We start from the raw sequence: 13,729 nt of genomic DNA, 5'->3' as shown, positions 1-13,729 counted from the left end.
TCACTCCTGAAACAGCTCTTTGCCTACAACAGTGAAGGAAAAAGTAGTCCTAGTGAGACAGTCGAACACAGCACCAATCCTGACAAACCTGGACCGCCAAGTAAACCAACCGTAAAGGGAAAGATCCATTCGCACAGCGTGAAAGTTGCATGGGGTAGGTTTCCTTTCGTTAGTGCTGTATTCGAGTGCTTTGCATACGTTTGTGTATGAGGTTGACTAAAAAAATGCACCTTACTATGATTTGGGGGCTGTAGTCAGCAGTATTCATTTTAGACATGCTTTCATAGCACCAAATTTACCGTGATGCTTAAATAATTTTAACATACTCTTACCTCTGAAATCGGCAGTATTTTCTTAGTTGCACTTCTTCCTCACATAATCACAATTAATAATAGAAAAGCGATTGTTCTGTAAAATGCACTGTGAGTGCATGTGTACACTATTTGAATTGAGTTTTCTACTTGAATGAATTCTGTAACAGATGAAAATGTTCTCTGAAAACAGATGATAGCAAATGAATGCATTGTCTTTAAATCTTCAGTAATTTATTTTAAGATGCTGTTTTCTTTCAGAACCACCCAAAGATAATGGAGGATCAGACATTTCTAAATACTTTTTGGAAATCTCCGAAGCATTAATTGGTAAGCCATTATCATTAGGTACTAATTCAACTTGTGATTCACTCCTCCTTGCTCTAGTAATTACTGTTCCTTTTTCATGTCTCTTTTTGTTGTACGTGTTCTTTGTGTAACTGATACTTCAAATTGGATTCTGTGGCTTGATTAGCTTCATAAATAATTGTGTGAGAATGTTCAAGGTTGATTTTTGCAAAAACTTTGAAGTATAAAATATTTTCTTTTTACCTCAGGGAGTAAATGGGATACCATTTACAGTGGTTTCCAGAGAGAGCACACATGTGATCATCTCAAGCCTGGTACTTCATACAGATTGAGAGTTTATTGTGTCAGTAAAGGTGGCGAAAGCCAGGTGAGAAAAACGAGAATAAATTTGGTTCTGAATGTCACTTTATTCTGTTTAGTGAAATGTTTTGTGTTTTCATGCTAAAACCATGTGTATTACTGCTAGGCTTCTGATGTTATGACTGTTACAACATCAGCTGTTCCTCCTGGACCGTGTCATGCTCCGTGCCTGGCAGGCAAAGCTAAACCCAAGGAAATCACTTTACAGTGGGGTAAGCTCCAGCAAAATATTTTCCTCATTTTTAAACATCAGAACAAAAATTTAAAATCCGTAGAACTCTTGAAAATGTTTACTTACATGTTTAAGTATTTTAATATAAAAAGAATGTAAATCATAGAGCCCTTGTTACTAGTTTCATTTAAAAAAAATGAGACAAAGCATGCTAACCAACTAAGATTCAGTGATACATATATGTGTAACGATACGGAGAAAGCTAAACAGAAATAAAGGTCTGGAGGAAAGCTTGCTGACTGACTACCTTGTTACTGATGTGTTACGGGCAATTTAAGAATCAGCCCTCTTTTTTTTAATTTTTATCTTAGTGAACATAATAAACAGTAATGAAGATGCATTCTTTTTTGAAGGAAATGTATGAAAAATATATGAAAGATCCTGATAAAGGCTATCTTGAATAATATAACAGTACTGGGGAGGGAGGGCAGGAGCATCATGAAGTGTTTCTGCTCAGATATAGTAAATGCCTACATTGTGATTCTGTCACTTTTAGAATTCATCTGGCTTGATGTGCAGCTTGAGAAAGCTAATTATAAACAAGCTAAAGAAAAAAGTGGTTTGTGAAATGAATAGAAAAAATCCCTTTTTATTTCCTAGGCCCACCATCTGTCGACGGAGGTTCCGACATAACAGAATACATTGTAGAGATGGCAAACTCGGAACAAGATGAGCGCAGACAAGTGTATCAGGGTCCAGCATCGGAATTCGCAGTGAACAATCTACTTCCTGGGAGAACGTACTGCTTCTGGATACGAGCAGCCAACAAAGTTGGGGTAACCACTCTGCTAATGAGAGCGGATATTTTTATGCAAGGGATAGTGATGGTACTATCGTGTTAGGAGCCTGATCATATTTTGTGGCTTGTGACTGAAGGAGCAGGATTTCTCATGTGGATTCCCTGAGACAGGGCTGAAGGAAGGACTTAGTGTCACTGACTGCAGGGGTGTTTGCTGAGTGGTGCGTTTGGGTTGGTATTTAGCAGATTACTGTCAGCATCTAATTAGCCCAAAGCCAGCGCTACATATTACTACTTTCAGTCATTTCTTTGCCTGCAGTCCAAACCCGGCATTTCTGGCTGCGAATAACCACGTGATGTTTGTGCCTTAAGAAGCTGCCATGTGTTCTACAGTTAGCGTCGACTTTTACAGATTGGTGGTGTGGGAATAGTATTGTGTGGAGAGGTGCGGACAAACAATGCCACGTTTGAACAAGGTTAGGTTAGGACAAATGGTGGTTGCATAAAAGTCTTTCTGAAGCATTACCATTGCTTTTGGAAGCAAAATCCTGACTGCAGGGAAAGGAGGAGTTACAAGACTATAGGAGAGAGTGAGTTAGTGGGAGGATCACAGATATCCTGTAGGCATGGAGCCAGTTAAGAGAGTAAACTCCCTGAAAGGAATTTCAAAGGGTGCTATGAAACGAAGCACTGAAATCTTCTATTTGCTTCTTTATCAAGTTAAAAATAATTTGTTTTCTTTGGCTTATACACTTGCACATCAGTTTTTGCTTTACTACTGTTGCTAAATTCATGCAGTTTTGTTTTCTTTTCAGTTTGGTCCTCACTCGGACAAAGCCGAGATCTCCACTGCTCCCGGGCCTCCTGATCAATGCTGCAAACCCGTAATCACTTGTAAAAATGCAACTTCTGTTATAGTTTCATGGGAGGTAAGTTTTTAAGTTTTTCAGTAACACACGAATAAACATTTGGCTTTTAGAATCATAGTAACACGTATGTAACACACAGAAATTGAAGGACTGACAAAGGTATGGGTGTGATGTTTTAAACATCTCTCTGTAGAGCCATGCGTTGTTTGTGTAGATTTCGTCCACTACCAGTTTCCATTTTAAACTGAGTAAATGGAGTGCCATTTAAATTCTCCTCCTGGTATGGTAACTAGTGTTATGCTGTTAATACATGGAAGCCTTTTAAGAAGTTGACCTTAAAGTCATTTTCTTGAGTATTGCTGGAAGTTTGAGCTTAAACTTCCAGTGTGGTTGTAAGAAATCATGCAGTAGGCTACAGCAGTAGCTTCAGGCACATGGGCACGTTGTACTGGCGTTGTTTTAATGGTCGGAAAGAGCCCAAGTATCATGTCTGAGAAGTTTGCTCTCTAAAAAGAACTCAGTTTTTCAATCCCAGTGCTTCTGTTTTGATGTCTTTGTGTGGTGTAATGAGAGATCTTGTATGTTGAACATGTGTGTATGTGCAATAGTAAAGATAATTAACTGTCACTTAAACCTGCAGAGTCCCGCATGCAATGGTGCAGAAATCAGTGAATACAGACTGGACTGGGGTCAGGTGGAAGGATCAATGCATGTCATTTACACTGGCCCTTGCCAGAGCTATGAAGTAAAGGGTCTCACACCTGCAACCACATATTACTGCAGAGTACAGGTATGAAAAGCCTTTTATTATGTGTTACTAAACACATGAGGAAGCACATATAGTTTGCAGAAAAAAAATCAGTCAGAGATGACAGCTACATGCTGTCACTTATTAAGGCAATATTGCCTTAAAAACTCACTCTCCCTTTCCGTTCTCCCGAGTCCCTCCTAACTGCATGTATGTAAAAATGAGGTTTAGGTCAAGTGTTCTATTAAATAGCAGACATTTTGCCACGTTTACGAGTTTGGGAAATTTCCCATGCTCTTCCAAGTTCCTTTTAATGACATGCAAAGGAAAGCATGATAGATGTGACTGATTAGAAAAAAGTGGATGCAGTAAACAACACGTAGTCTCTCTTTCAGGCTGTGAATATCTCTGGAGTTGGGTTGTTTGGCGAGACTGGTGTGGTGACAACCCCTGCATCAGTGCCTGCAGCAGTGTCAGTACTGCATTTACTTGAGGAAGATCAAATGGAAATTTCTCTTCCTTTATCAACGTGCCTTGCAATTCAATGGGAAGAACCGTGTTGTCATGGGTCAGAGATCACTGGATATAATATAGAATATGGGGAGAAGCAGCTTGTAACTGTTGGAAGAAATACAAGCCATGTTCTTGAGAATCTGCTGCCTGATACTCTGTACAGGTAATAATCATTTTATTCCAAAACCTTGTTTGTAGAACCTGCAGTCACTAGCTTTGAAGGTAGTGTGTTTAAACTTTATAGCAATTTCATTCAACTTACTGAATATTTGCTTGATTCACTCTACAACTCTGCAGAAATAAAATTGGCGTATCCTGATATAAACCATGAAGTTCAGCAGCAGGAGCTGAGCTTGCTGCGTTAAGATTCATTCCATCTCAAAGCCAAGGCTTTATTCTAAAATTTCTGGGTTTATAACTTTTTATTCAGAAGCAGCGCATACAGCGATGTAGTCAGTATCTCACAAAAAAGAGGATGTGTGCGTGGATAAGAGTCGAGTGGTTGTTCTTGTGTTTCCTTGGGTTTGACTAAAGCTTAGCTCAGATTATGGATCTTCGATGTCAGCAGGAGGCAAACAAACAGTACAAGTAAATGGGATCTCAGAGCGCCTGGGCACTTGCTCACTGCATGGAATAAACCTGAACAATTCTGAGAAACACTGAAGTCGCATTGTGCAGAAAACAATGTAATTATTTTGACCTGTTTTGAAATAGATAATTTGTATAGTTAATTTCTGACTGCATTTTAATTGCTTTATTGTTTGTAGTCATATTCTTTACAAACTTTAACTCTTGCCTCATTAGTGTTTTTCATGCCCTCAGTAAATTAACCATATCACTCTTCTCGCGTTTCTAGAATTAGAATACAGGCCATAAACAGCTTTGGAGTTGGTCCTTTCAGTCATTCCATTAAAGCCAAAACGAAACCACTACCTCCTGGCCCTCCTCATCTTGAATGTGTGGTCTTCAGCTACCAGAGCCTTAAACTGAAATGGGGTGAAGGTCCCAGCAGAGCTTTAATTACCAACCCTACACAATTCAACTTGCAGATGGAGGACAGGTTTGGCAGGTAAGAGAATCAGAACACTAAGGATGCTACAGTTGCATTAAAACTTCGTGTCAAGATTTTTAAGACCTTTTTAAGTATTCTCACCTCTCTTTGCACCTGTAAATTATTTGGGCATCCCAAAGTTTTCCACTTAGTGTGCATTTTTGCATCCCATCTTTCAACCGGAAGTGCTGTTAATAGCTGTTACACTAGCATTTACTATTAAGTAGTAAGTTTAGTATAGTGTTTTCACTACTTTTGTACTAAAGTTAGATCGAAAAATACTCACCAAGCTCACGATATTGATGTACAAACTTGTGGTTACTGAGTAATTCTGATTCGTATCTATTCTGTTTGGTTTGTGTTGTTTTCCAGGTTTGTTACTGTTTATAGCGGTCCTTGTCACACATACAAGGTGCAGAGACTCAGTGAATCCACTACGTACTATTTTAAAATCCAGGCATATAATGATGCTGGAGAGGGAGAGTTTTCTGAAGTTTACGCTTTCACTACAACTAAGTCTCCACCCGCATCTCTTAAAGGTGAGCTTACACTGCTGTAGAAACCTCTGCAAGCCATTTTTGTAGTAGGTAGAATGCTAAAGCCTGACTTTTCCCAGTGAGACCTCTCCATGGCCATTGTGGGACTGAACAGAAGCTGGCAATCTTACGTAGAGATTTTCGGTATTGACAGAGACCATTCTCTTCTTCCAAAATAACAAGAAATCACTTTTTTCTAGCACCCAAAGCAAATCAGCTGGAAGAAAACACTTATGAAATCACATGGGAACCTTTACAGCCGATGAAAGGAGATTCCATTGTTTACATCCTTCAGCTTGCTGCTGGGAGAGAGTTTGATCAGGTACCTTTTGTTTAACAAAATGAACTTGAGGCGTTTTACTACAGGAAAACAAAATCCTCTGAGGATTGTTTTATGTTTTTTTTCTTAACCAAACGTAAGTAAGTTATTCCCAAGTACATTGCAGATACTGTCTCCTTTGTTTAGCTCACTGTGGAGATCTGTTCAAAGGAGCGCTTTGGCCTGTCTTCATGCTAGTTGTGCATTTTTAATCACACCCAGGAGGGGGATGTCACTACAGACGGGTGGGCAGGCTTTTCAGAGCGTTGTTCTGAAGACTTTGTTTACACAATTGTGTGTTTTCTTCAGTTTGTCCTTTTCATTAGCAGGCAAATTTCTGCTGCTTCTACTCTTTCTTTCATGTAGAAGCACTTAACTGGAAATAATCTATAAAGTACAGGTCATAATGTTTCAATTCTTAAGAAATAAAAGCTGAGATTTCATTAAGTTGGCTTGGGGAGAAAGACTTCAGGCCACACCCAGTGCTGCCTGTGCTTGTGAGGCAGAATGGGAAGTAGAACTTTATGTTTGTGAGATGAATCCCATTTAAAGTGCTTTCTTTTTCTTCTTCTTCTGCCTAGGTATACAAGGGACCCGAGACTTCCTTCCGTCTGACAAGCCTGCAGACAAACTGTGAATATCGGATCAGAGTCTGCGCTGGCCGTCAGTCCCAAGACTCTACTGGATCCCAAGAACTGTATGGACCTTACAGTCCCAGTACAGTGTTCTCATCTCAGAAACAGGAGCTGGTTCCGCAGTGTGCTGATCTGACAACAGAGCTGGCAGAGAGTAAGAAGACGTTGCGTGAAGAGCGCTTCATTGCTATCGTTCTTCTTTGTGGCTTTGCAGTGGTTGCTATTTTATTTGCTGTTGTTATTCAGTACTTTGTAATCAAGTAGACGAGAGCCTATTCAGTACTCAGCTTTTTGTACAGAAGCTATTTCGGGTATTTATGGTTAGTTCTAATTAAAATCCTAGGTGGGGATGTATAGATACATGCATTTCCACTTTTGCTGCTGGCTAACAGTGAGGCTGGGTTGGCAGATCCTTTCCAAATACTGAACACAGATTTCTTGTAGAAAGGGTAATCCTGGGTCCTCTGTAATCAGGGTTAGCTGTTAATAAAACAGCAAAAACTGCCTTATCATGCACACGGGTGTGTGTGCACATTCTTCCTCTCTCCGAATCCAAGCGGGGCCTTTGGCCAGTTAGAGAGAGAAGGCGTTCCTGGAGCAAGTCCTTTTCAAGTACAACTAGACCAGTGGTAGCAGATCAGCAATGTTTAATCAGGTATCGTAGTTTGGTATACATGAAATACAGCAGCACAAATGCTTAAGCTTAGAGCAGTTCTGTATTGCAAGACATTACTAGAGCATACCACATTTAATATACTGTAGAAGGAAAGCAGAGTATTGACTTTGACTTAGCGGTATTACTACTTTACAGTTATTTTAATATTTTGGATTCAGTAATAATCATTTCAAGCGTTAAAGTAGAGGGTGCCAGCATTTTTAGAGTTTTAATCAAAATGCTAGACAAAATGTTAGCAGGATGTAATGTACATACTGCGATTGCATTTGTATGTAACGTTGCAGAAAGGCCCCTTTTGTATTGTACATTTCTGAATGAAATGCTTTCTGCTGTTGGTGAGCAGTTGTTGGCCCAATCCACATTTCACTCTCAGTGCCTGAGAGAAAAGTAATTTCCTGTGCTTCTGATTAAATCTTTGCAGTGTTTTCAGAAAAGCACAGGTATTGTCTTTAAGGAGAAAGAGTGCATTTATGATAAATGTTACACTATTTGGCTCAAACTGAGCAAATGTTTTTGTACTATTATTAACCTAAAAATAAAAGTTCAAACTGCTTTTGGATGCCCTTCTATCTTAATCTGATTATCAAATTGTACATGAAAGAACTCTTTTTAGATAACATTTATACAATGTTTTAAATGACTTGCTATCCCAGTGGTAGCAGCTTCACATTCCATTGTTTTCTAGATGGGAATGTTCAGCCTGCTATGAACTTTTCTGAAACGCGTCCTGGTTGTCTGGGGGGTATTTTTTTGTGGACACTGTGCACTACATATGACTGTTCTTGTTAAATCTGCTTACGAGTATCTAAAGGCGAGCCTGACGGCTCTCTTCTTTTTATCAAAGATTTTGAAAGCTGGAACTCGCAAGTTTAGAAAATGTTTCAGAATGGGTCTTCATGATAGCATTGACATATGCCCTAGAAAGGCAGATTTAGCGTTATATTTGCAAAGACTGCGGCTACACTATATCCATCAGAGCGATGCACCTGTACGTGGAATGTTGGATGTGCTAGTGCTACAGGCGAAGTATTTCCAGTAATTAATCACTTTAAGGGTCTTTCTCCTATGGCAGTTGATGAATAATGTTGCGTTATAGTTTGAGGCATTGTGTTGTATTTCAGATGTGGAAAACCTAAATTATGACATAGTATCGCTTAATACTCTTAAAAGTAGATTTATGGTGCAATCTGAAATTAATCTTTTCAAAATGTACTCTTCATTTTGTACTCTATTTATTTTGATTAAAAGTCCTGGAAAATGTATGTTTGAATGTATTGTTCTACTTGTAGCAGAACTTTAAGTTAATCATTTATTATATCATAGAAATCTCTCCCTCCACTGTTCAAAAGAGTTTTATACAGAAATTAGTGTCTTTAGTTTGCAGAAGGGTTTACAATCTGCCTTCCCCTTCCTAGTCTACTTTTAGTAAATAAGACTGCCTTCAGCAAATCTCTATTGCCAAAGGGTTACTTCTTTAACTCTAAGAACGAAGTTTGTAGAGATTTATTTGGCAATACTTTTTCTGATAATTTTAAAAGATAAATTAGAATTGCAAAGTAAATACTAACAAGTCATGACTCCTAAAAAGTAAAATAAAGATCCTCTGTAATTGCCACAAAATATTTGTGTTTCCAGGAAGAATGCCGGGAAACCTGCCGAAATACCGATTTTACATCAGCTGTTATCCATTCCAGAACGATATACCCTAGTGGCATTAATGTATTAGGTATCTTCATTTTTCTTGTATTGTAATTTTGAGGTATCTCAAACTTATGTTAAAGCTGCCATGCATTGTATTACTAAATTGTAACTATCAAATAGATAATATATTTAATACAGCCAATAAATAATACAAATGTATTCAAATTTGACTACCGGCTTGCGTGTTTTTGTGGATTTTAACTTTATTCAGGACCAGTCATTCATAGAGCACGTAATTTCAGCTGAAGAAACAAGTTCAGTGTGGTTACTGAGCATCATGAATAGCTGTCTTTAAAGCAATCATTCTGGATGAAAAGTTGTTTGAAGTGCACAACTTAAACCTGTCTGGTTGCCTGTGGATGAGGAAGGTGTGCCAGGCAGGTGTCCCAGAGGGTTTTGACGACTTGAAAATCAGGGAAAGATGCACACCCTTACCCCTTACCACCTGTGTCCCCAGTCTGCTGCACCTGTGGGCAACAAAACTGGCTGCTATTTCTCAAACCATTACTTTTTTTTTTTTTTCTCTACATTGGACAAGGAAGAGGACACCAGGTTCCAGCCAGGCAGGCATTTCCATGCAGAGCAGGAACATGCAGATTTACTTCTTTCTTCCAGCTATTTTTGTCCAAACTGCAGTGGATTTATCACTGCTTAGGTTTCGTCTCATACCATGAAGGGTACATAGCCTTTTATTCCTTAAAGGATGGCTTTATTCTGCCTTCAGGACTCGGCGAGAGAGGGTGCAGCCAGTGCTGCTCTCCTGCTTCTGTGAGCCTGCAGCCCTAAATCCTGTCCAAATTACGAGTTCAATCCCTCGCAGGTTGTTCTTCCTCTGAGACTAGTGCAGGGACGCTGACTGGAGGCCGTGCTGAACAGCAGGTGGTTGAAAACAGGCTGAAATTCAGCACTTCAGTGGGTTGCAGGAGCTGCCTTTGTAAGGAAACGACTTTCCCAGCAGACTGACAACATTTTCCACCCGAGTCAGCACAATGAGGCTTTACTCCCCTTTAGAATGAAGGGGGAGGAATAGGAAATAACGTGAACTCCATCTCTGCAGTTGTCTAAAAGCAGGTGAGGCGAACATCATCGGGTGTAGCACAGGAACAGTTGATCAGAGGACTGGCAGGGACAGGGCTTGCATTTCAGCACAATACTGTCCTCTTGTTTCTAAGAGATGTCTGCGCACCACACTGCCATTTCTTCAACGCTTTTTTTGTGAGATCAGGCAGGGCTTGGGACAGCCCCTGGTGATCTAGACTCTGTGTTTGCCTGTTTCACAAACCAGGGAGAAGGTGAATGCCTTCTATCCTCTGCTGCCTGCCCTTGCATTCTCCCAGATCTCCTAAAATATTACAAACACTTCTCAGAAAACGTGTGGTGAGAAGCCAAAAGGAAAGCCTTATAGCCTTATAGCCTTCCAGTCACCATCTCCAGCATCTACCCAGATTTTAACCCACAACAGGTGGCAGAATGCTTAGGTTGCTAGAATTACGCCAGTATGGGTTCTGCCAGAGCGCCCTGTCATGCAGCACGATTTCTGAGGACGTCAGTTGGAGCTGTTTGATTTCTTGTGGCTGCTTCCCATGCTGCCCGGCATGCTGCAATCCGTCTTCCCCGCCTACACCCCGACTGCTCATGATGCTGCACTAAATGTGCACCCCTCGCTCTGCTTTTCTCCTTAACCTGCAAGAAGGTGCCTGTACTTACCCGGTGAGTTAAAACTGTTCTTCGATGGTGGAAATTTAATCAGCCCTTTTGGGCCAGTTCCACAACTTTCTGTGTTTACTTAGGGCCCTTCCCACTTGAGCCCCGCCTCAGCAGATGCCACAGAGTGAGAAATTACTGACTGCTGTGATGAGCTGGTTCAGTCAGGATGGGAAAGCCTTTATTTGAGCATGCGTCTTCCAAACGAGACAATCTGACATTTAGCCTTAATTTACTTTCCACTTCAGAAGAAATCAGAGGTTACAAGCTGGAAGCACCAGTGTGGGGGAGGCAAGGGGAAATGGGGCCAGTGCTAGAGAAAGCAAGGCAAGACTCCAGGAAGCTGGAGGTTATCTGCTTGTGGCAGGAGAGCGCAGCGATGCTCGGCATCAGAGACACTGCAGTCACTGCTTGGTTTGAGAGCACGATGCGTCCTGCCACGCTCCTTGGAAATTCTTCCATATCTCAGGAACTTGGCCGCTGGATGAAGTGAGTGGGGTACCCAGCACGAAATAAGCCTCTTCTCTTCCCTCTTCCTTGGACTTCTACTCTTTGCAGTTTTTCTTGTCTGAAGAACTATTCAAAAGCCAGCATATTGCGGAGCCAAATGCTGTGGGATTTGAGCTTAAAAGGTCAGTGCTGAACAGTCACTGCATTATGCTGACAGAGCTTTGGTTTGAACGCTAGCAGGATTTCTGCTGCCATTTCCAAGAGGCAGAAGCACTGGCTGTTTTTTTTGTTTGTTTGTTTTTTGTTTTTTTTTTAAAGACATTTCGGCAACCCAATACCTAAAAAACAAAAAAGCTGTCTGTGTGCAAAGGCTGTGCTTTGCTGCACCTTAAACACCTCTAGAAAACCTGCAGAGAAATCCCCACCACCTGACTCTGTTGGTGGGGATTTAAACAGCACACCCTGGGCAGAGCTATGGGCAGTGCACAGGCTCAACAATGGGCGGCTGTCGGCCTGTTTTATTTGAGCAGATCGCTCCCAGCTGGGAGACAGTCACCTCGGATGAATGTCCCCAGTTCAGCGGTGACAGACGGAGGAGCCAGCGCTCGGCCTGGCCACGCCGTGACCCAGTTTCCTGTTTTGTAATGCTGAAAGAAACCTCAGTGTCTGGGCCGAGATGAACGGTGACTGCTCTTTTATTCGGCCAGCATGTGGAGCGCCCACAGCGAGCTGAACACAGGCATTCATAGCAGTGCCGGGGCCCGCGTGCCCCAGAGGACTGGTGGTGAGGAGGAAGCTTTCGTGGCCAAGCAGCCCCAGTCCAGCTCAGCAGCAGATCTGTTGCAGGCAGTGGCTACTCGGCTGCCCACACAGAAGGTATCTGTGGCCTCGGGGACAAATGTCTCCCTTGGGGAATCCGGCTCTCTGCATCTTCTCCTGGCCACAGCTTTCCATGCTGTGAGTGGCCACAGCTCTCGCTCATGCTGCTCGGCCTGAAAAGTTGCCTCGTGTAGCAGGGCTGCCTGGGGAGCGCGGTGACAGCCGGGAGGGGAGCCCCTTGGGCTGCTCTCTGAGGTAAACCCGGAGCCCATCGGCAATATGAAGTACCTTGCTTTTCTAATGCATCGGGAATAAATGGCAGGGACAGCAGATGGCCTGATGATGCCGAGTTCCAGCCTAATCCACAGCCTGAGTCTTGTCTGTGGTGGAAAAGCTCCCCTCCCCCTCTTTCCCAAAATGAGGGGAAAAAGTGGGTTTTGTTTGTTGTCTAAGGTCAGTGTCTGGAATTCATCCTTCATTCCCTCCTAGCAGGATGTTTTTGTGTAACATACTATGACTCATGAAAGTCAAATGACTTGGACTACAATGCTACAGTACTTCCAGCCAAAGCGCCGCAGCAGCAGCAGCTCTCTGGCCGTTTGCACGTCCAGCACTGGTGCTGGCACGTGCTAGATGTGGGCTTACAGCTCCTCGAGCCACCACGGCTGCTGTGGGGCTGCCTCTGCCCTCCTGAGAGCAAAGGGGCCCGTGCCAGGCCCATCCCCTCCACAGCAAACCCGTGCGGAGCCCGTCCCGCTCGTGGAAGGCCACATCATGCCTGAAGCACCCGCACCCACCGCCACGCCACAGCTCGGGGCTGACAGGCAGCTGCTTGGGCTGCGTCCAGGCTCTTTCCGAAGGGCCTTGTGCCAAAGTCCAGGCTGTGTCCAAGCAACCGTGCGGGGCGTTGTGCTTCTGGGGTCCCCGTGGGGCTGCGCTGGCAAGCTGCTCCCCACACCCAGCACACGTCTGCGGCTTGGCCCCCTGCCGAACCCAGCACGGGGACCCCTGCCCTGCTGAACCCAGCACAGCCCTCAGGTCCCACGTCTGGGGTTTGCTGATAGCCACCATTTAATTAAATACTGAGGGAGCCCAGGGTGGGTTTGAACACTGCATTTACAGCCGTGTAGGTTGAGTTCCCTGCTTCCAGGTGTTAAATGCCATCCTCCGTATGGATGAGAAACAGAGTCTGCTGCTGGACTGTTTCGCAGTGTGTGATAGGCGTGAACCATTTAACAGCTGTTTATTTCTCCCTGCTCTGACAAGAGGTTGGCCTCCCCTCCCCGTTACAGCAGTTGGCCTGACGTGGATGCCGTTCTTTCTCCAGACCTTGCTTCATTTGGATCATGGCACCCAATGACAACGCTGTTGCAGCCTCTGGTATGCTGCTAATCCCCGTGTTGGCCCAAATGACATGAAACCAATTTTTGTTGTTGTTGTTCTGTTTTCCCTTGGACAGCGAGAGAGGAACTTCTGACGAGACTTGCATGGAATTTATATAAAGATCCTCTGGAGCTTCTAAGCTATGAAAACAAGCTTTAAAAGCTGTGCTGCCAGAACTCTCGGCTCTCTTTAATCCTGGGGATGCCGACATTTAACGAGTTGTGAGACGTCCTGAGTGAGGTAACAGCCCGGCCGCTTCATCGCTGGGCTGAGGGGGGCATTAATGAAGCGTGGGGGGCAATTCCCTGAGCTGGTCATGCTTTGGTGTGTCACGTTGTTGTCACAGGTATCTTTATTTAAAAACTACAGTTAAT

At 42.9% G+C, this 13,729-nt stretch overlaps 1 protein-coding gene across 3 annotated transcripts in view; it reads left to right on the top strand.

Moving 5' to 3' along the window:
- LOC118165734 (fibronectin type-III domain-containing protein 3a-like) overlaps nucleotides 1–9,169 on the top strand; it is a 44,856-nt gene extending 35,687 nt beyond the window's left edge. For all 3 annotated transcript variants that reach the window (XM_035323967.1, XM_035323968.1, XM_035323966.1), the window contains 12 exons: nucleotides 16–154; nucleotides 573–641; nucleotides 869–987; nucleotides 1,087–1,192; nucleotides 1,813–1,988; nucleotides 2,767–2,880; nucleotides 3,461–3,610; nucleotides 3,964–4,244; nucleotides 4,938–5,150; nucleotides 5,505–5,671; nucleotides 5,869–5,990; nucleotides 6,569–9,169. In XM_035323967.1, coding sequence (XP_035179858.1) covers nucleotides 16–154; nucleotides 573–641; nucleotides 869–987; nucleotides 1,087–1,192; nucleotides 1,813–1,988; nucleotides 2,767–2,880; nucleotides 3,461–3,610; nucleotides 3,964–4,244; nucleotides 4,938–5,150; nucleotides 5,505–5,671; nucleotides 5,869–5,990; nucleotides 6,569–6,886 — 1,974 coding nt within the window. In that variant the 3' untranslated portion in view covers nucleotides 6,887–9,169. The remainder of the gene's footprint in view (nucleotides 1–15; nucleotides 155–572; nucleotides 642–868; nucleotides 988–1,086; nucleotides 1,193–1,812; nucleotides 1,989–2,766; nucleotides 2,881–3,460; nucleotides 3,611–3,963; nucleotides 4,245–4,937; nucleotides 5,151–5,504; nucleotides 5,672–5,868; nucleotides 5,991–6,568) is intronic.
- Nucleotides 9,170–13,729: the final 4,560 nt, after the last annotated feature.

The sequence above is a fragment of the Oxyura jamaicensis genome, chromosome 4 (assembly GCF_011077185.1).
Source record: "Oxyura jamaicensis isolate SHBP4307 breed ruddy duck chromosome 4, BPBGC_Ojam_1.0, whole genome shotgun sequence".
In the NCBI taxonomy this organism is placed as follows: Eukaryota; Metazoa; Chordata; class Aves; order Anseriformes; family Anatidae; genus Oxyura; species Oxyura jamaicensis.
Note: the sequence above shows the minus strand (reverse complement) of the source record. Positions and strands in the feature narration are given on the sequence as shown.